General features: G+C 57.6%; 2 protein-coding genes across 4 annotated transcripts in view; both read left to right on the forward strand.

The window, feature by feature from the left end:
• NECTIN2 (nectin cell adhesion molecule 2) overlaps nucleotides 1-10,801 on the forward strand; it is a 160,618-nt gene extending 149,817 nt beyond the window's left edge. For 2 of the 3 annotated variants that reach the window (XM_029926574.1, XM_029926573.1), the window contains exons 5-9: nucleotides 337-485; nucleotides 7,361-7,514; nucleotides 9,484-9,547; nucleotides 9,689-9,775; nucleotides 10,429-10,801. In XM_029926574.1, the coding sequence (XP_029782434.1) occupies nucleotides 337-485; nucleotides 7,361-7,514; nucleotides 9,484-9,547; nucleotides 9,689-9,775; nucleotides 10,429-10,692 (718 nt within the window). In that variant the 3' untranslated portion in view covers nucleotides 10,693-10,801. Of the gene's footprint in view, nucleotides 1-336; nucleotides 486-4,540; nucleotides 5,258-7,360; nucleotides 7,515-9,483; nucleotides 9,548-9,688; nucleotides 9,776-10,428 lie in introns of those variants that run through there. The other variant, XM_029926575.1, reaches the window with a different exon arrangement.
• A 2,059-nt stretch (nucleotides 10,802-12,860) lies between these two features.
• The window catches only part of TOMM40 (translocase of outer mitochondrial membrane 40), a 10,383-nt gene continuing 1,866 nt past the window's right edge, over nucleotides 12,861-21,377 (forward strand). Inside the window, exons 1-8 of the mRNA XM_029926576.1 lie at nucleotides 12,861-12,947; nucleotides 13,043-13,322; nucleotides 14,078-14,145; nucleotides 14,561-14,653; nucleotides 15,486-15,587; nucleotides 15,669-15,774; nucleotides 21,005-21,127; nucleotides 21,224-21,300. Of these exons, the coding sequence (XP_029782436.1) occupies nucleotides 13,049-13,322; nucleotides 14,078-14,145; nucleotides 14,561-14,653; nucleotides 15,486-15,587; nucleotides 15,669-15,774; nucleotides 21,005-21,127; nucleotides 21,224-21,300 (843 nt within the window). The 5' untranslated portion in view covers nucleotides 12,861-12,947; nucleotides 13,043-13,048. The remainder of the gene's footprint in view (nucleotides 12,948-13,042; nucleotides 13,323-14,077; nucleotides 14,146-14,560; nucleotides 14,654-15,485; nucleotides 15,588-15,668; nucleotides 15,775-21,004; nucleotides 21,128-21,223; nucleotides 21,301-21,377) is intronic.

Below are 21,377 nucleotides of genomic sequence, written 5' to 3' on the forward strand. Positions count from 1 at the left end.
GGGTCTGAGGGAGGAGGGGCTGGGGGCCCGGACCCCTGGGTCTGAGGGAGGAGGGGCTAGGAGTCTGGACTCCTGGGTCTGAGGGAGGAGGGGCTGGGGGCCTGGACCCCTGGGTCTGAGGGAGGAGGGGCTGGGGCAGGACTCCTGGATCTGAGGGAGGAGCATCAGGGATCTAACCCCATGAGTCCTCCAGGAGAGGGCTGGCAGTGTAGGGTCTTCGGCATTAAGTTTTATGTCCCTGGAGCTTGGCTTTTGAAGGCTGCATCATCAGGGACCAGGTCTGTGCCCCCCTATGGACCCTGATGTCCCCCTCTGGCGCCCCCCCCCACCTTCCAGGACCACAGGTGTCTTCCCCGCTTCCGCAGTCGCCCAGGGCCCCCAGCTCATCATCCATTCGGTGGACAAACTAGTCAACACCACGTTCATCTGCACCGTCACCAACGCTGTGGGCACGGGTCATGCTGAGCAGGTGGTCCTCGTCCGAGGTGAGCGGGTCTGGGAGGTGGCGTGTGAGGATCGGGTCGGCTCCCCGTGTGTTCCTCGCCCCTGGGTTCCGGGACTGCGTTGCGGGGAGGCTGTGCCGCCGGCCTGGGGAGGGGTGCAGACCCGGCTCGCCCAGGAGAAAGGAGAGTGGAGACGCTTCTCTCTCTCCCCCCCGGGGGGGGGGATCTGGATCAGGATGGTAGGGCAGGCACTGGTGGGAGAAACCGGAGGGTCAGGCCTCTGCTAGGGGCTTTCCTGAAACTAGGGGCCTGGAAAGGGTCTTCAGGAAGAGACCCGGGGACATTGCCCTGGGCGCCAGTTGGGGAGACACATGTCAGATGGCTGGACAAACAGAAACATGCTCAGACACTGATTTATTACAGTGAGTGCTGGTCAAGTGACATTAAGAACTCAGTTTTTTTTTAAGTTTTTATTCTTTTTTTTTTAATTTTTAAATGTTTATTTATTTTTGAGGAAGAAAGAGACGGAGCATGAGGGGAGTGGGGCAGAGAGAGAGGGAGACACAGAACCTGAAGCAGCTCCAGGCTCTGAGCTGGTGGTCAGCACAGAGCCCGACGCCAGGCTTAAACCCACGAAATGTGGGATCATGACCTGAGCTGAAGTCAGACACTTAACCAACTAAGCCACCCGGGCACCCCAGGAAATCAGCTTCAGTGTGTGTTGGAATATTTGTGTTTCTAGTAGGCGCATTTTGGAAACGGCAGCTGATGTGTCTGTGGGTCAAACGTTCTCTGAGTCTCCCTGATAGTGAACTCAAACTTAGTTGGGCCCCGAGACAGGAGAGGAAAAGAACAAAGCCAGGCTCGGCCTGTGGCACAGGGTGACAGAAGTGGTGTCGAAGTCACAACTGCGGACCCACACACCTTAGCGGGAGGCAGGGACTGCGTCTTGAGACACAGACGTGTGAGCCCCAGGGCTGAGAACGGAGCTGGCAGCTAGCAGGCCCCGCGTCCACAGAGACGTCCTCTGTGCTCGGAGGTGGCGTTGTAATCAAAACAGAAACTCTGCTTTGCTGTCACCCAGACACCCCCCCCCCACAAGAGAACGGGGCTGCACAATGAACAAAGCCATGTGACACGTGACACCAGGCGAGACCCACCGAGATGCCATGTGTACCTGGGGGAAAAAAAGTGCTAGGAAACACCCTCCCAGCTTGACTCCCTACACGCAACACAGCGACTGAAGACAAATGCTCAATGGCGGGAGGACAGACACACCCACACCTAGAGACAGGCAGACAGACGCCACAGCTGGAGACGACGGAAACAGATCCCTTACAAAGACATAATCTTACCCCCCCACACACACACCCCTAGAGAAACAAATGGAAACAGACCCCTCTCCGGAATTCCCTTCCCCAGGAGATAACGACATGCCTCGTCAGAATCAGGGTCACGGCCAACACACCCAGGGAGACCGGTGGCCTGCCCTCAGCAAGGCTGACACGCGCATATGCACGCACACACACCCCCCCGGAGGGAGACCCGATCACGCACACGTGCCCGCAGCAGGGAGCACCCTGGACAGCAGCAGTCTGCATGTGAAGCCCGTCGCTCACGCACAGAAGCGGAGGGAGATGCTCAAAGGCGTTCTCAGAGGCAAACACCCTCAGAACTCTCCAGAAACCCCGTTTCCCTCAACAGAGCGTCCTCTGACAAATATTTGTTGAGGGCTCCTCTCTGCCAACCCACGCGTCCTTGATGTTGGGAACGCGGTGGTGAACGGAGACGCCCAGTCCCTGCCATCAAAGACACACCCGGGGAGGGCCAGCTCCGCCCACCCAGCAAGATGCCCAACTGGAAATACAGTCCCTGAACCTCTAGCCCCGACACACACCTAGTCCGGTCTCCCCACCTGCCTTAGTAGGTGCCCGCCAGGGGTGGAGCCCAGAAAACACAGGTGCGGACCTCCCTGAGGCTCCTGGAAGGAATCCACACCCACGACAACACGGACACCACCTAAAACTCCTAAAACACACCAAAACCCCAGGGATGTCCTCTGCCAGAAACGAACCCCCTCCCAAACAGAACACCTTCCAAGTTGAGCCCCCAGTCAGTCTTCACCCTGTGAAGCCCTGTCTGGAACTGGTGTGTGTTGGGGCTGGGGGGGAGCACCCAGAATCACCTCCCCTCCCCCCCCAGAGAGAGAGTCAGGACTACAGAAAGACACCCCTCCTCCCCAGCTCCTCCAAAGACAGCCAGAGACCCACAGGTGGTCAAAACTATCATGACAAGGACACACGCCGGCAGAGGGACACCCGACAAACGGGCACAGGGCCCGAGCACCCTAGACCTCCAGAGGGAAGACTCGCTCACAGCCTTAGTGAGACTCCTGCTTGGAGCGTCTCAGACTCCGGCTTTCCCCGGCACCTCCACACCCAGACATGCGGTCACAGACATGTGGTTTGGGGGGTTCCCGTGAGCGCAGCTGAGGGTCCACGGGCCATGCCACAGGCTAGACGTGCCCTCAGGGAGACCGGAGAACTTTTGACCCATGGACTTCGGTAACACACCTGCCGTCTCTAAAACACCACCTACAGAAACACAGATAAACACCCCCCAAGTGCACCCAAACAGGTTCCCAGATGTCACTGATGAGTGTGACAGAAAGCAAACCGCCTTGCGCCTGTCACCCTTGTACAGATACAGATATACATTCCAGAAAAACTGTTTCACAAAATAGCACTCTTTATACAGGAGAAACACTTTTTCTATTCTATTTTTTTTTAATCATTATTATTATGCTCACTCCTTGTGAGTCATTAAAGTGAGGTGACAGCCCCCTGGGTCATGGCTCTATTTGAAAATGCCACTCTTTTTTTTTTTTTTTCCATTTTCATTTATTTTTAAGAGAGACAGAGTGTGGGTGGGGGAGGGGCAGAGAGAGGGAGACACAGAATCTGAAGCAGGCTCCAGGCTCTGAGCTGTCACCCCAGAGCCCGATGTGGGGCTTGAACTCACAGACCGTGAGATCATGACCTGAGCCAAAGTCAGATGCTTAACCAGCTGAGCCACCCAGACACCCCTGAAAATACCATTCTTAAAAGAAATAGCAGGAGATACTGGTGTCCTCAGGAGCTGGGGTCCCAGCCCCTCCTGTGTGCAGAGTGTGGGGAGGAGGGGCTTAGATGTAAGTGGATTCCCCCGCTCCCCACCATTTCTCCCTATCAGGCCTGACATGCAGAGGTGGGGGAAGGGGTGCGTATAAAACGGTTTCTGGTTCCAGCTGCATCAATGTCTATCCCTGATGTGGGGCCTGTGTCCCCTCCCTCATCTCTCCTGCCCCCTCCCCCCAGCACTCCCTGGCTTCCCTCTCCACCTCCGTCGGATCCCTCCCCTCCCTGCTGCTGGGCCACCGAGGGGGGCGAGCAGAAGTCAGTGGGGACAGGGGGCTTCATGGCTCCATCTTCCACACTGGGGACACATGGCCAGACAGGAGGCAGGTCATATTGCCTGGACCAGGTTCTCCAGCCACTTCCGGGGGAGGGAGCTACCCAAAGAACCCTCACCCTTCTTTCCCCCTTCTCTCCAGTGTTGCCATGCATCTGATTTTCTTTCTCCCCAAAAGAAATCAGGATTTGTGGTGAGATAGCTTAGTTTTGAAATGGTAGCAAGTTTAATTTTTTTTAAGTTTATTTATTTTACGGTGGGCGCTGAAGGACCAGGGCACTGTCAGCACAGAGCCCCGCGTGGGGCTTGAACTCACGAACTGTGAGATCATGACCCGAGTGAAATCGAGAGTCAGAAACTCAACCGATTGAGCCATCCAGGTCCCCCCCAGTAAGCGTAATTTTTGAAAAACCCTGTGCAGGCATAAGGAACCACATCTGAGGGCCACCAGCTGGCCGCCCCCACCCCCACTCTGTACAAAGCGCACACCGTGTCTCACGGTCTCCCCTCCACCTCCTGCATCTTCTGCCCAGAATTTTCCCACCAATGCCCCTGTTGTGTCCTGTGCGCCCCCACCCCCCACCCCAGACGTGTCCTCTTGACCTCTTGTCTCCCTTTCTCTCTCACCCCTCCTTCTCTCTCCTCAGACACACCCCGGGCCTCGCCCCGAGACGTGGGTCCAGTGGTGTGGGGGGCCGTGGGGGGGACACTGCTGGTGCTGCTGCTTCTGGCTGGGGGGTCCTTGGCCTTCATCTTGCTGAGGGTGAGGAGGAGGAGGAAGAGCCCAGGAGGAGGAGGAGGAGGCGCAGACCACAATGGAGGAGGATCCTACGATCCAAAAACTCAGGTGTTTGGGAATGGGGGCCCCGTCTTCTGGACGCCAGCCGCCCCTGGTCCCCTGAAGCCAGATGGCAAGGACGAGGAGGACGAGGAGGACGAGGAGAAGGCAGAGGAAGGTCTCATGTTGCCTCCACCCAAGGCTCTCGAGGACGACATGGAGTCCCAGCTGGATGGCTCCCTCATTTCCCGGCGGGCAATTTACGTGTGACCCTGAGACAGACAGAGACCGAGACAAGAGACAGCCACGCCAGCCAAGGGCTCCAGACTGGCAGGACTTGTTTTTCTGGACGACACTGGAGCCCGAATGCTCCCTCCAGCTTCCCTGGGACTGGGAGGGAGCAGGCATCGCACACTGGACCTCTGTCTCCAGGGATGCATGGGGAAGGGGAGGGCCCCTGCGGAGCTCAGTAATGGGGACCCAGAGAGGACCCCCTCCCCCACCCCCAGAGACTTCCTTTTGGCTCAGGCCTGCCCCTCCCTGCCCCGTGACACTCAGGAGTTAATAAACGCCTTGGAGGAAAACAGTGGGGGTGTCTTGTAATACATCAGACCCCCTCACTGGGGGGTGGGACAGGGACTGCTAGGTCCCCGGGGTGGAAGCCTGATGGAGGCTAGACTTGGGGGGGTGGGGCATGGGATGGGGGGAGGGGCAGTGTTCTGACTGCTTGGATGCATCAATGACACACTGGATGCCTGAGACCCTTAGGCCGATATAACCCAGGGGAGCAGGTCGCTGGGTTCTGGGGTTAGAGGCTGGGAAGGCTGGACTTGAGCGGGGGTGTCCCAGGACTTGCTGGTGCCTTTCAGGTGGATTAGCCAGCCTGGTGAGAGCCCTGAGCTCCCCAGAACAGGACTGGGAACCTGGACTCCTAGGCCCTCGGGTGGGGCGGGGCAGGGGAGGGGGTTACAAAGTTCAAACCTGACCTTCCAGAGGTTAACTGAGGACCTCAGAGGGAGTGCTGCCCGTGGTCGTGTTCTGGGCCCTGAGGATTTCGGCAGGTGCTAGAAAGCCCCACCTCGATGACACTGAGGCCTTTTTCAGCCTTTTTCCTTGCCTTGGGCTTAAGGGGCTTTTCAGTGTTGGAGGCGGGGGCAGTATGCAGGTCTGTATCCGTCTCTCCCCTCCCACCACCCCCAGGTAGAAAATCTCCCAAACCCAGGCCGCGGAATGAGGTAGGGGAAGCTGGGGGGCAGGATCCTGTCCCAGTCACCTCTGCTCTCCCAGAGGCCTCCGGACGCCCCTCTGAGACACAGGCAGAGGTTGTGCTGGCTCCCGCAGGGCAAGGCTGTGCCCGCACCAGGCAGCCAGGTGGGGCTCAGGGAGTTCATTTCCCACCAGTATTGACTTCCATTTATTCTGCCAGGGACACAGAGGTGACTCGGACAGCCTCCTCCCTCTGGGCGTGCAGTCAAAAAAAAAAACAAACACAGTAAGGAATCACAGTACCCTTAGGATAGCTATATGTGGACTGAGTGAGCAGTGATTACTGTTGTACCCTCCCCCCAACCCTGACGCTTTCCAGAAGATACCAGGCCATGGAGCAGGAAGTGGTGAGACCAGGGACTCCAGGCATTATTCCTCTGGGCAACTTTATCTCCTCATCTGTGCATTGGGTTCACAGCCACTGGAGCCTATGGGTGGGGCTTTGGCGCATGCGTGGTTTCCTCTGGTTGTTTATGGTCTTGTCACCCACTCTCGTCCCCACCCCCTCCTCCCCACAATGGGAAGGGAGCTCCGGCAGGCAGGGGCGGGAATTTTGCCAATCTGGCATATGGGCCCCTCCACCCACATCTGGCAAACACCAGCTGTGGGCCAGACCCTGCCCCTTGGAAAGGCTCCCAGCGCAGTGTGGAAATTGGCACGTAAACAGGTGACATCAGGGAGTGAGAAGTGCTACAATCGTGAAGCCCCGGGGGCCACGGCTCCGCTCACTTCCTTTTCCTGTTCGGTTGGTGGAGCCGCATCCTCTGCCCAGGATGACTCCGTTCCTTGTAATGAGTGAAGGGTTCCAAACTCGATTCCGGAACCCCCTGGGTTCTGTGCCTCTTAGCTCTGCCCCATCACCTCCCTTCCCTCTCTCCCCTGCCTCCCCCTCTTTTCTGGCCACAGGGTCTCCTTGCTGTTCCTTAAAAGGAACATGGGGCTTCCTCCTCGGGGCTTTTGCACTGGCTGTTTCCTCTGCCTGGAATGCTCTCATTTCCTCCCGGCTCACCCCCTACAGCTCCTTGAGGTCTCTGCTCAAGTGTCACCTCACAGCAAGTCGCTCTCTGGTGACCCCTGGGATCCCCCCTCGGCCCTGTCACTTCCTTATCCCCTTCCCCTATGTTTTCACCCTGTATCACCTACTGCCACTCGGCATAGTAGCTGTTGTTTTTTTTTTTTGTGTGCTGTTGGCCCTTCTGCCCAGCTAGAACATGTGTCGCATGGGAGCAGGGACTTCTGTTTGTTTCCCCCACTGTGACCCAACAAACTGCTCAGTAAGGACTAGGCAAAGGAAAGAATGACCTCTGCCGTTGGGAGAAGAGGTAGGCAGGTGGGTGATGACTCAGGGAGGAGGGCGCCTGGGAATAAGGAGCTGTGGCTTCCTCTCCTGGAGACCCCTCTTACACTGTCCCTCTTCTTGCAGAGACCCCCAACACAGCAGGCGCAGGGGCCACGGGTGGCATCATTGGGGGCATCATCGCTGCCATCATTGCCACCGCTGTGGCTGCCACAGGCATCCTCATCTGCCGGCAGCAGCGGAAAGAGCAGAGGCTGCAGGGGGGAGAGGAGGAGGATGAGTGAGTGATGGGCCCTGAGAAATGGGTGGAGGAGGGCGTCCCAGAATTGGGGAGTCCAAGGTGGGGGTGGGGGGTAAAAACCATCTCTGATGGCTGTGTGAAACAGTGACCCAAAATAACTGTAACTTACATGGGACGGAAGGTTCATTTCTGTCTCCCATAAAGTGTGGGTGTGACAGCCATGCTCCGTGAAGCCGTCAGAGCCCATGCTCCTGCTATCTTGTCGCTCAGCCTTTCCCTTCACTCTGGTTCCACATGGCTCCCCATTCTTCTATCACTGTCTACATACTTGACAACCAGATCAAGCCATCCTGGCCTCCAAGACGACATTCCGGCCAGGCGGCAGAAAGATAACTAGAAGGCAGTGAGCTGCCCCTTAAGGGAAGCCATCACTTCCCCTCACTTCCCATTGGGCAGAATCTGGTCACATGGTGCACCAGCTGCAAGGGAAGCTGGGAATAGTAGTCATGATTCTGGGTGATCATGCATCCAGCTAAAATCCCTCTCTCTCTCTCTCTCTCTCTCTCTCTCTCTCTCCCTCTCCCTCTCTCTCTCTCTCTCTTTCTCTCTCTCTCATGTTTATTTATTTTGAGAGAGAGAAAGGGAGACAGAATCCAAGCAGGCTCCACACCATCAGTACAGAGTCTGATGTGGGGCTCGAACTCACAAACCGTAAGATCATGACCTGAGCTGAAATCAAGAGTCCCACACTTAACCAGCTGAGCCACCCAGGTGCCCCCAGCTAAAATCTCTTAATAGGAGAAAGAAGGAGGCTGGATACTGGGAGGCAGTGGGGAGCCAGCCACACTTCTCTGTATAGAACACTTACGTGCCAGGCTTTACGAGATGCATTTTTACACGAGTGACCTTGAAGCCTCACATCCGTTCATTGATTCAACAAGTATTCAGGAAGTACCCACTTGGGCCAGGCCCTGGAGGTTAGTAATGCGTTGATGAGATAAACATTTTTTAAAGTGTTCACACACATAAATACACCATGGAAACAAATTCTCACAGGGGGCCAATGAGACCCCTTTTGTCAAGAGGAAACGGGTCAGAGAGCTGAAATCACTTGCTGAAATTTGTCCCACAAGTAAGCATTTTGGGGGCAAGATGGTTCTGAAGTGACACTACCCAGTGCGTGGGGGAGGGGGAGGGGGAGGGGCAGGAACACTTGTTAAAAATGTAGGTTCCTGAGCTTACACCAAACCTACTACATCGAAGCTTTTACAAGAAGGGCTCAGAATTTTACAAGCTCCCCGCATTCTTCTGGCGCATGAGGAAGTTTCTGAACCACTGCCTAATCATCTAGTCAGTTCATGTGTGTGTGTGTGTGTGTGTGTGTGTGTGTTTTAATTTTTTTTAATGTTTTTTATTTATTTTTGAGAGAGAGAGACAGAGTGTGAACAGGGGAGGGTCAGAGAGAGAGGGAGACACAGAATCCGAAGCAGGCTCCAGGCTCTGAGCTAGCTGTCAGCACAGAGCCCAACGCGGAGCTCGAACCCACGAACTGTGAGATCATGACCTCAGCTTAAGCCGGACGCTTAGCTGACTGAGCCACCCAGGCGCCCCTCCTCATCCATTCTTTTAACAAATACTTGCTGACCTCCTCATGCTGCATTCTGAGAACACCGCTCAGGACACAAGATCTCATTTCCTTCACATTGCTGGGACCCAGTTATTGAACGGTATCAGAGACAATATTTCAAACACAAACTCGGTAAATGCTCTGCGGGGGCGGGGGAGAAAGGCTAGATATAACCATCATCTAGAATTCCTGCTCCTCTTGGAGAATCAGGGAGGCTTCCTGGAAGAAGAGAAATTGATGGGACGAATGGGAATTAGCTGGGCAAAGGGGCAGGTGGGCAGTGGAATGGAAGATCAGGCAGAGGGGACAGCGTGTGCGTTACCTGGGACAAGAGGGCGCTTCCTGCCTGAGCCTCCCCTTGACCTACCTCCTACCCCACAGCCTGCAGGGGCCTCCCTCGTACAAGCCACCAACTCCAAAGGCGAAGCGGGAGGAACCAGAGATGGTGAGTATTTTCCTGGCACCCAGGCTGTGCCTATACCACACCCAGCCTTCCCCTCTGAGGCCGGGGCTAGGAGGGGGGACCGGTGGGGAGAGGCCAGCTGGGGGTGGGGGGGTCTGACCTGCCCCTCTTCCTCCCCTGCAGCCCTCCCAGCTCTTCACCCTTGGGGCCTCGGAGCACAGCCCCCTCAAGACCCCCTACTTTGATGCTGGCGTCTCATGTGCTGAGCAGGTAGGAGCGCAGGGCAGGTCAGGGGTGGGTTTAGGGTTTGGACTTAAGGGCCTGGGGTCAGCTCCTGATATGAAAGGTCAAAGACAATGGGTCACGACTCAAGGTCAGGACCATGTCTCTGGTCAGAGCTTAGAGGATCGAGATGTGTTTAGGATTCATTGGGGGAGATCACAGTTGAAAACGTGCAAGGACAGGAGGCCAGAGCTTAAAGTCACTTCGTGTCCATCAAGATTGGCTGAATGTCTTACGTTTGCCAAAGACCATGCGTGAAGCTGAAACAAGACCAACTGTCATTCTGCTAAGTGGTCTGCTGGATGTCGGGGGTCAGATATTAAAGCTGAGACAAATCGAGGTTCAAGGAGCTATTGAAGCCTTAAGGTTAAGTAGTTGAGGATAGGATTGAAGTCAGAGGTTAGTGGAGAAAGACTTGTGGCCAGGGATCAAAAGACAAAGGAGAGGCCGGGAGTGACAGGCTCTGGGCTTTGAGTTACGATAAGCCATGTGATCGCCCCAGAGCAATTTCAGCCCAGGCCCACAAGGGGTAGGATTGGGTCTGGTTGGCTTAAGATGGTCACAGTTTGGGAGTCAAGGGGCAGATTGGGATCCTTTGTGCTCAGGAGATGACCTTTGGGTTTTTCCCTCCCTGCCCCCAGGATATGCCTCGGTATCATGAGCTGCCCACCTTGGAAGAGAGGTCAGGGCCCCTGCTCCTGGGGGCCACCAGCCTGGGCCCACCCATCTTGGTGCCTCCAGGGCCACCTGCTATGGAGGCTGTTTCCCTGGACTTAGAGGAGCAGGAGGAGGAGGAAGACTATTTGGACAAGATCAACCCCGTCTATGATGCCCTGTCCTACTCTAGCCCCTCTGATTCCTACCAGAGCAAAGGCTTTGTCATGTCCCGAGCCATGTATGTGTAAGCTGCCATGGCCCTGGCCTCTTGCCTCTCGCCTTTTGATCCCTCCACTTTAGGCCAGGCCAGGCTGCTGTCAGTTAACACACAAAAATGCATCTCATCTGTGACTTCGACTTTGGCGGCTCCACTATGACCTCTAATCCATGATCTCTGACCCAGAGAAACCAGCCATAACAGAAACCTGGCAACCTTATCTCATGTGGGGGTGGGGAAGCACGTTCCCGCACAGCCTCTGACTCCTGAGGCGGTGACTTTGGATCATACCTCTCACGTCCCATCATCTCCAGACTCCCTCGACATCCCAAAGAAGAACCCCAGACCTCTGATTTGTCCTCAGGCAGAAAACTCCCAATAGCTCTCCAAGGGCGGGCCACCCTGCTGCTCAGACCTGAGCCCTCCAGGCAGCAGAGCCCCACTCTCCCCCTCCCCACTCTGTTCCCCATCTCCTCCCTCCTGCAGGCAGGAGTCTCAGGGGTCCAGACCCTTCCCTGAGCCCCCACTACCCGCAATTCCTGTCTAGAGGGAATTAAGCCCCACCCCAGGGCTAGGATGAGGTAAGCCTCGTGCAATGTGCTTTGCCGACCCCAGCCTTAGGAGAATTTGCTGTTACTTTGAAGACTACTGAGTCCTTTCACTCCTGCCCAGTGAGATGGGACCTAAACGTCTCCTGGCAGGGGGTGGGGATCGGAGGGGGTGGGTGGGGAATACAATAGTTTTGTAATACAGCATTTCCTACAAAATCTGAGTTTATACTTCGACCGGGTGTCAACTTGTGTTTTCTGTGGGATGTGAAGGGGATAGGGGGTGGGACATAATGGGAAATGAATAAGGCGCTTAAAGCTTGAAGGAATCAGTAGGCTAGAAGCCAAGATGGGTTACAGGCAAAATAAAAAAATAAATAAGCCAAAGATAGATTTAAAAAAATAAGTGAGCAGAAAATGAGCAAAAATGAGTAAACCAAAAACATAATGATGGATAATGGAAGGAGACGGGGAGGAGTTCAGGGAACTGTGGTTTAATGACAAGGAACGGCATTGAGTACCAATGGGTAATGGATAGGAATAAACGGAACAAAGATAGAAATGGCAGTAATTCAGTTTGAGGGACTCTGGTTTAAAGGATAAATGGCAAGTAAGAATAGGCCAAAGGCAAAATTACCAAATAGGAGCTCAGGGCATTATGGGTAATAGATCTGAATGAATGAGCTAGAAGCAGAGGAATAATAGAGAAATAGGGCCAGCAGGCATGATGGGTAATGGGCCCAAAACATGATGGCTAATTAAAGAAGCGCGAGGATGATGGAAGTGAACAGGCAGAAACGAGCAAGAGGTAGTACAGGAGATGAAGCTGAAATGAATGGGACAGGGGCATGCTGGGTAACGGGACTGCGATGAATGGGCCAAAGATAGAAGCCGCAGTGACGCAAGTGGGGGCGGGGAACAGAAGGTACGATGGGTAGGAAAAGAGGTGGGTCTACGGCAACTGTCTCGCGCTAAATAGGTAAGGGGCATTGTGGGTAGGAAGAAGCAGGACAGGTTTCACATAAACCGGTTAGAATTCTCCCGAGGCACTGTGGGAAGGGTCAGCACTTCCGGTTCTTGATCGCCGACTCTGGACTAGGGGGCTGCCGGTCGGCCGCGGTGCCTGGTGGGACGAGAGGCCTGACCTTGCTGCCTAGCAGCCTCTGCCGCGCAACCCACCTTTACCCGCGTCCTTCGACCCTGGCACGTTAGCCAATGAACGTACCAGACCGATTACGCCACTACGGTCGGCCTCCTGTACCGGCGGAGCCAATCAGAATGCTTCAAGGGCCAAAGCCGACCAATTACAATGGCAACTTGGCCGCGGGGCGGAGTCGAAAGAGGGTCGCCCCCTTGGAGAGGGGCGGAGGCGACAACTCGGTGGGCGTTTCAAATCGCGCAGCTCGGACCAATGACGGACGAACACCGGAACCCGCGGCGTTGCGAGCCAATAGATGTGGGCACCGCGAGCCACTGGGAAAGGCGGGGAGGTGTGCCTTGACCTGCCTGTGAGTGGAAACCAATAGAAAAGGACGTCTCAAAGAGGTGGGTGGGACTCCCAGCCATGACTCCAATTGCAGGGCCACGCCTTGTGACTAGTAGGCGGATCCCAGGGCATGCTGAACCAATGGGGTAGGCGGGGCGGGGCGACAGTGGTGGCGGCGGCGGCAGCGGGTTCGGTTGCGCGTGGCGCACGGGGTGGGAGCGGAGCCCAGGCCGGGTGCAGGCGCTGCCGCCAGTGAGAACCGGGGCCCGGGGCAGAGCGGGTTTGGCTGGGACTGGACCCGGAGTGTGCGGGCCTTGACCTTCGCCCTCTGACCTTTCCCCTTGCAGGCGACCATGGGGAACGTCTTGGCCGCTAGCTCGCCTCCCGCAGGGCCGCCGCCGCCGCCTGCGCCCGCCCTCGTGGGACTGCCGCCGCCTCCGCCCTCTCCTCCGGGCTTCACGCTGCCGCCACTGGGAGGCGGTCTGGGCGCTGGGGCTGGTGCGGGTCGAGGTTCGGAAAGGACTCCCGGTGCCGCACCCGGCAGCGCCGCAGGGACTGCGGACGATGGGGCCTGCGGCTGCCTGCCCAACCCGGGCACGTTTGAGGAGTGCCACCGGAAGTGCAAGGGTGAGGGGCGAGGGACCCGGCGGGGGTGTGAGGGCCCGGATCTCGTGGGGGAGGGGAGAGCACCCTGAGGACATTGGGAATTGGCATGGACCACTGGAAACATTGAACAGAGCGTTGGGAGTTGACGTTAGGATCGAATGGTGGAACGTTGGACTTGGAGCATAGAACGATGGGATCGAATGGAACCTCAGGATGGAATGCCCGAGCAGTAGAGTAAAGCCTTAGGGACCTCAGGAGCCTCAGGGATCAGCCAAGCCAGCCTTCTTGTGTGATCCGGAAGGAAACTGAGGCCCAAGGTCACTGTGTCAGCAAGGGTCCCGTGGGGGTGGAATTCAAGGCTTCTGGATCTTGGCTTGAAACAAATCTGATAGCAAAGGCGGTGTCGGCTTATTGAGCTTTGTCATTCAGTGTATGTCAGTTCATTACATTCTTGCAGTATCTCCACGTGGTGAGCTTACAGATGACACAGGTGACAAGTTTGACATAGAGAGTTAAAGTGACTTGCCCTGAGTCAAAGGAGTAGTAGGTGGTGGCATTGGGACTTGGATGCGGGCAGAGGCTCTGGGCCTGGCCCCCTCTACTAAGTTAGAACGGTCTCTTTCCTGGTTGGGGTACCTTGTGCAACGCTCTGCTTGTGCGTCCCTGGAGAAGGGAGAGGCGGGGATGGCAGGGCAGGAAGGGATGAGATGTGAGTTGGGGTGCAGGGGTGGGGGGTGGGCTAGAGAGTGAAGAGTGACAGCGTTTCTTCTCTTCAGAGCTGTTTCCCATTCAGATGGAAGGTGTCAAGCTCACAGTCAACAAAGGGTTGAGTAACCATTTCCAGGTGAGCCTTCCTCGTGCCCTTACCCTCCAGAGGTCATTCCAGCCGTCTCCCTGCGCCGACACCTACAACCCCCTTACTCCCCGCAAAGAGCTAGGCTCCTTGGCACCTGAAAAGACTCAGAGACACAGTGCCAGGCTGACTGCTCGCTGGGTCCGGTGGAAGGGGTTAGGGACCCAAAATCCAGAGATTCCCCTTTCCCCCATAACATCCAGGCAGGACTGAAGGACCGGGTATGTAGCCATCTCTCCAACTTATCTTTTTTTTGAGTATCTGCTCTTGTCGCGCCAAAGTTCCCAGTCTTCGTCCCCTACCCAACCCTGAGCCACCTGTCCTTTCCTTGCTGGGGGTGGGGCCAGCCGAGTTTGTGGGCGATTGGCCCGCAGTCTCAGCCCCACGGGGCCCCCTCTTCTCCCAGGTGAACCACACAGTAGCCCTCAGCACAATCGGGGAGTCCAACTACCACTTCGGGGTCACGTACGTGGGAACCAAGCAGCTGAGTCCCACAGAGGTGAGGTTCCTTGTATCTTTCACTCATCGTATCTTTCTCCTAACCAATATACAGCCAAACGCCAGGCCACAAGGCTCAGTTTGATGGGAGGCGGGAGCCGTTGAGGCTGAGGATGTTGGGAGGTGGGGGACTGTCTTCCCAAGGTGCTTTGGAATATGGTCATTCCTTCGTCCGGAAGCCCTGTCACCCGCCCAGCACTGTGCCGGGTCAGGGCTGGGGTCACCGGGCAGTGATGACCCAGAGTCTCCAGGGCTGAACTGTGTAGATCATGCAGGGCTTTGAATGCCAAGCACGGCATTAGGACTTTCTCTAGGGGGCAGTGGAGAGCCACGGAAAGATCTGAACTGGGGAAAGATGGTCAAAAGTGTGCTTTTCAGAAGTACTTTTGAGGCTGCCTTGCAGAGGCTAAGCTGAGGGAATGGGGCAAAACTGGGGCCCTGGAAGGAGGCTGGGCACAGCTGAGACTGGGGGGTTGAATTAGGTCTCTGCTTACATCAACTTAGAAATTCATTTCTTTGACAAACTATCATTGTACCCCATTCTGTCCCTAGCCCTGTTCTGGGCAGTTTTGGAAACAGCGGTGACTGAAACAGCCATGGGGTTCGCAATGTAGTTGACAAAGGGAACAGACCTGTGCCCAGTCAGCCCAGGGTAGGCAGGACTGAAATGGGAGAGGGGAGCCTAACTCAGCCTAGGTGGTCCGGGACAGCTTCCTAGAGGAGGGGACCGCAATCTGAGTTTTTGTGATCCTAGGCTTCTCACCTAATCTTGTCACTTGTGTGTTTCTATAACATTAGACCTCTGATCTCTAACCTTGCCCTCTGTGCCACAGGCATTCCCTGTGCTGGTGGGCGACATGGACAATAGTGGCAGTCTCAATGCTCAGGTCATTCACCAGCTGGGCCCCGGCCTCAGGTCCAAGATGGCCATCCAGGTAAGTGAGAGCCCAGTCAGCTGCTCCCCCGGCCACTGCGAGCACCAGGCTGCTGTCTCCACTGTTCTTTCCTCCCTGCAGACCCAGCAGTCCAAGTTCGTGAACTGGCAGGTGGATGGGGAGTACCGGGGTTCAGACTTCACAGCCGCCGTCACTCTGGGGAACCCAGACGTCCTGGTGGGTTCAGGTAAGAGGCGCGGGCATGGTGGGTGGGTCTCAATCCCTCCTCTGGACCTCCTTTCCCACCGTCTAGAAACACTGTCTAGGTCAGGGGTGGCTGGGGCGGCCAGGGGCGGCCGGCGGGATGTTGGAGCCTCCCACAATCTAGCATTTAGGTGTGAGCAAGTAGGTGCAAACCCAGCTCTGCCACCGGCTTCACTGCAGTCGGAGGCAAGTCCCATCATCTCTCCGGCCTCAGTTTCCTCGCCTGTAGAACCAGGCTGCCCCAGAGAGTTAAGTTCGTCCGTGTGAAAAAAACTCCCAAGTGGTGGGGGAGACCCAAGGGCCCCGGGGACACGTGAGCTGCTCTTACTGCTTACGGGCTCGTCTTGTTGGGGTGCATAGATTGCGGGGAGGGCAGCTCCCCAAGCCATTGCGGGGAGGCCAGTAGTCTTGAGACAGAAGCCGACCAGGAAGGTTTTTCCGGTGGTGCTGGTGTAGGCAGGGGCCCTCCGACTTGTGTCTCTAGGTCTCCTCTCTTTGGTTCCCCTTTTTTCCTGCTCTGCCTATCTGATTTCTCAACATTCTTACCGCGCGCCTTCCAGGCACTGAGGATAAGGGGGCAAATGAAGGAGAATGGAGTCTGCCCTCTGGGAGCTTTCATTCTGAGGAATCATGGAAAAGAAAAGGTGTCCCTGCTGGGCAGTAGGGGCTGGGAAAGACTAGGGCCTTGGAGGGGTGGGGGGGGGGGGGGGTTCTCAGAGAAAGCGTCCTTTCACAAGTGATACTTGAACAAAGACTAAAAGGTATAGAGGGAAGGTACCCAGCGGAAGACTGGAAAGAGCTCCAAGAGCTCTTCAGCCAGAGGGAGCGGCAAGCGCAAAGGCCCTGGGGCAGGAGGAGAGCAGCTGTAATGAGAGGGGCAGGAGGGAGAGGTGAGGAGCCAAGTCGGGGTTCTGTAGGGCTTGAGCCTTCACTCTGAGTCAGCGCCCCACCCCCCACCCCAGCGCCGAGAGCCTGAGAGGGACAGGAGCTGGCGGAGCCTGCGGGGTTGGCCAGTGGGTTGGAGGTGGGCGTTGGACGAGAGGGTGATAGGTCTGGGCCACCCCATGGGGCCTCCTAGGGGAAGCCTCCTCCGAGAGTCCCAAGAGGGGGGATGTGAGGGGCCTCAGGAGAAGAACCCTTTCTTGTCCCCTGCTGACCCCCGATGCCGTCGCCCCCTCATGTGCTCCCTGCGGTTGGGCCCACAAGACCTTTCTGAGACTTTGTTGCATCCTTTGTACCCTGCAGCTTAGAGCTCTTCTCTGTCCTTCGGGGCTGAAAGAGTAGTTTCAGGACAGGCCTCACTCTCACAGAAAGACCTGCCCTGAGGGCGCCTCCCTCCCTGGTCCTAGGGTCTCCTTGTCCTGACCCACTGCCTCCCACAGCGAGGATAGAGGCCCTTTCTGAGCAGGAACTTGCTTGTCACGCTTGCCACTGCGTGCCAGGAACAGAGCAGAACTCAGAAAGTACTGGATGAAGGAGTGGGTGGTAGTAGTGGCGCCTCCTGAGGGTCCCTTCTTGCCCCGTCAGGGTGTGGCCCCAGGGGCATGATGTGCACCCTCTTTCAGTCCTCCCAGGCCCCGGGGACAGCGGCTTGCTGGGTTCCCTCCACAGCCCGGGCGCCGCCAGTAAGCTCTCACTGAGCCCCAGAGAGGGGACGCGCTTTCCCAAGATGCACAGCAGGTCAGACTCCTGGATCCGTGCTTTGTCTCTGTGCACCGGGTCCCCCCCCTCTGCCCTCCCCCCACACAAACGCTCACTGGCATCATCTTGTGCTTCCCAACCCTGGCCTCCGTCCAGGTCCCTCTTCCCTAGAACCCAGGGCCACCAATGACCCTTCCACCTCTTAGTCCTTACAGCAGCCTTTTGTTCCCGGAGACGCTGACAGTGCTGGCCCAAATGAGTGCTGAGTGCACCTAGGCCCCAGGACACCCCCCATCCCCCAACCCCATGGCTCCGCCCTCACCGGGCCTCGCCTGTCACAAGGGCCCCAAAGCAACGGAGGCCACCTCTCGATGAAGGATTTGGAGCAGGAGGGCCCATCTGCGGCAAGGGGCCAGATGTGTGGGGGGCTGCCCTCTGGAGGGGACTCTCCACGTTGTCCCCCCACAGCCATGGGGTGGCCCCCATTTCACAGGTGGGGGAAGTGAGGCCCGGGCGTGAAATAGGACACTGGGATCCTGCAGAGAAGCTGGAATGGATGTGAATCGCAGCCTGACTCAAGGGCCAGTGTTCTTTATTGGTTCCTTCTCGGTGGCCTCAACTTGTTCTCAGGAGCCTCTGCATCCTCCTGAGAACCCAGCCTGTGCCCGGGCCTAGGTGGGGCGGTGTTGGGACTCAGCTCCCCCTTCCCACCCTCAGGGCCCCTGGCTGGTGGGGGAGACGTTTGCTTTTAATTTTTTTTTTAACATTTATTTATTTTTGAGAGAGAAAGAGATAGAGCGCAAGCAGGGAAGGAGGGAGAAAGGGGAGGCACAGAATCCGAAGCAGACTCCAGGCTCTGAGCTGTCAGCACAAGGCTCGGCGCAGGGCTCGAACCCACAAACTGTGAGATAAGGACCTGAGCCGGAATCGGATGCTTAACTGACTGAGCCACGGGCCGCCCTGACATTTGCTTTTATTTTTATTTATTTTTTTAATGTTTATATTTGAGAGAGAGAGACAGAGCATGAGCAGGGGATGGACACACAGAGAGAGGGAGACAATCTGAAGCCGGCTCCAGGCTCCATGCTGTCAGCACAGAGCCCAGCGTGGGGCTCGGACTCACGAGCTGTGAGATCATGACCTGAGCTGAAGTCGGACTCAACCGACTGAGCCACCGGGCGCCCCTACATTTGGTTTTAAAACAAGTAATCCCATAGCGACTTCGGCACCATCGTGAAAAGCTCAGAAGTTCAGGATAAGAGCTTGTAACTACCGCCCCCCCGCCTCATACCCGGTCTCACCCAAAGTGACAGGGACAGCTTCTCAAAGTGGTGGCACCTAGTCAAAAGGAGGGTGAAGAGGGCACCGTCCCTGAGGCCTGCGGAGGCCGGAAACACTGGCTGGGGCGGAGACCTGCGTTCACCCCGGAACTGCCCCTCCCTGAGCATCTGTCCTGGGGTGTCTGCCCTTCTTGCCCCCAGGGGGGCTTGGCCAAGGACTCCTGATGGGGGTCCCAGGCAAGGAGGGGGAAGGCAGCGGAGGGGGCGGCCCAAGCCTCCGTCCTGCCCCAGCCGTGTCCCGGGCTCCCTGCCCAGCAGGTGTGGGAGGCAGAACTGAAGACACGACTCTGGCCCTGGTTGGCCCTGGTTGGCCCGGCTCTGCCTGTTGCCCCAGGCCACCTCTTTGCTCACACGTCTAACTCGATTTCTTTCTTTCTCATGGGGTTTTGGACTCCCAGGCTCTTCCTGGCCATGCCGGGCCCTGTGGAATGTTCCCCAGTGGCGTCTCAATGAAGCCCCTGCCCCGGGGAGCCCCGTGCCCTGGGGAAGCTGGGTCTGGATGCGTGAGGGAGGCAGGGAATGTGCCTGGGGAGCAGGGGCAGGGGTGAGGCATGGAGCCGAGCCAGGATCCTTGGGGACGAGGTGGATCCCTGGTGATCCTGGCGTGTGCAGGGAGGATGGTGGGCGTGCGGTGGGCGTGCGGTCCTGAGGGAAGAGCGAGCTGTGAGCTCCCCGTCTTCATACAGCTAGAGGACGTGGCTGGCTGTGTCGTGGGAAGAGGAAGGGGCCCAGCCATGGGAGGCCCTGCAGCTGGCTGTCCTGGGCACTGAGGAGCCACAGCAGGTTCTGGGCAGCAGGGAGAACGGGGTTTGGTGTGTGCGTGAACAGGGTTCCCCTGTGCTGCACGTGACACTGCATGGAGAGGGCGAGACGGACCGGCAGGGCAGGGGGTGAGGTGGGCCAGGAGATCCAAGGGATGTTCGGGGTCCCCGGTCCCGAGTCTCAGCAGCCGGTGCCAGGGCTCAGAGGCTGGAGATTCTTGAGTTTAAGTGTCAGTCTTTCCATGACTGCAGACCCTGACTTTTCCCTTTGGGCCATAGTTTCCCCCTAAGTGAATGGGGGAACACGCGTGGCCAGAGACGCGCTGGCCGTGGGTTCGCGGCTGGCTGGAGGGTGCCCCAAGTCTCCTACTCTGGGGGGAAGGAATGCACACTGAGGCTCGCGAAAGCCCACAGGGGCCTGCTTGGCCACCCCTGACCCCGGAAGACAAAGCCCCAGAGCCGTGGCCGTGGTCATCAGCCTCCCCAGCCACAGTGGTTTCCTTGGTCAAGGGAGCCTCTCCGTGCCTCCTTCCCCTTTCCTCCATCCTCTTCCTCACTGGCTCATCCTCTCTCAGCCTGTCTGTATCTGCTCCTTCTGCTCATTCCCCCCACCCCCGGGGAATCTTCCATCCCCCTCGCCCTCCCTTTCTGATCCTGTGTCCATCTCTCCGACTCCATGTAGGTGCCGTGTTTTCTACGTCACCTGTCCTCCCTCTGCGTCTCTGACTCCCCCTCTCCCCCCACTTCTCCCATTTACCTGGTTTGCAGTGTCTACCCTCCTAGGCTGCAGTCCTCCAGAGCCCAGCAGGGGGCAGTCACCTGCTGGCCAACACTCACCAGGGGGGTATTCAGAGCCGTAGCTACTGCCAAGGGGCAGAGGAAGCCAGTCCAAGCGATCACCGAGCACTGGGCACGCTACCCTGCACTTCATTTGCTGCTTTAGGCCATGGCATAACCCTGAGAGGTAGTCCCGCTCAGAGAGGTGACACCAGTGGCCTGCCATTAACGCTGCTGGCAGGTGGGGGGGCTGGGAGTTAAACCCAGGCTGTCTGACCCCCAGAACTGTGCTCTTACCAGCCCTACCGCCCCCCCCCCCCCGCCCCACCTCTCCCAGCGGTGGAGCCATTCAGGACACAGGCCTGGGAGGCGAGAAGCCCGGATTCTGCCCCTCACGTATTTTGTGACCGCAGATCAGGGACTTACTCCCTTAGCCTCCGTGGACTCCTCTGGAAATGGAGTGGATGTAAACACCAGCCTCCTGGGCTTGTGCCGGCCTGATGAGGCCCCACGGGGCCTGGGCGGCTGACCTCAGTCCCCTGTGAGCTGTTGAGCAAGGAGCCAGTGTGGAGGCCTGAGCGCAGGTCCTGCACCTCCCACAGGGGCGAACCTGGAAGGCTGCCTGGAGAGGGAGTCTGGCTGGGCGGAAGCTGGCCCCCCGGCTGAGGTGACCACTGCCCCCTCTCCCCCGCAGGCATCCTCGTGGCCCACTACCTGCAGAGCATCACACCGTGCCTGGCCCTGGGTGGAGAGCTGGTCTACCACCGGCGGCCCGGGGAGGAAGGCACCGTCGTGTCTCTCGCCGGGAAGTATACACGTGAGCCTGGGGTCTGAGGGAGTAGAGGGGCCTTCTTCCAGATGCCCCCGAGCCCCCTTGGTGACCCGCCCCGCCCTCCACCCTGCTGTCTTACAGTGAACAACTGGTTGGCGACGGTGACGTTGGGCCAGGCGGGCATGCACGCTACGTACTACCACAGGGCCAGCGACCAGGTGAGCGGGGCCGGGGCCGGCAGCGAGGGCGCGCTCTGCGGGCGCGGGCTGCCAGGGGCCCGTGTGCCCGGGAGCCC

The sequence above is a fragment of the Suricata suricatta genome, chromosome 16, assembly GCF_006229205.1.
Source record: "Suricata suricatta isolate VVHF042 chromosome 16, meerkat_22Aug2017_6uvM2_HiC, whole genome shotgun sequence".
NCBI lineage: Eukaryota > Metazoa > Chordata > Mammalia > Carnivora > Herpestidae > Suricata > Suricata suricatta.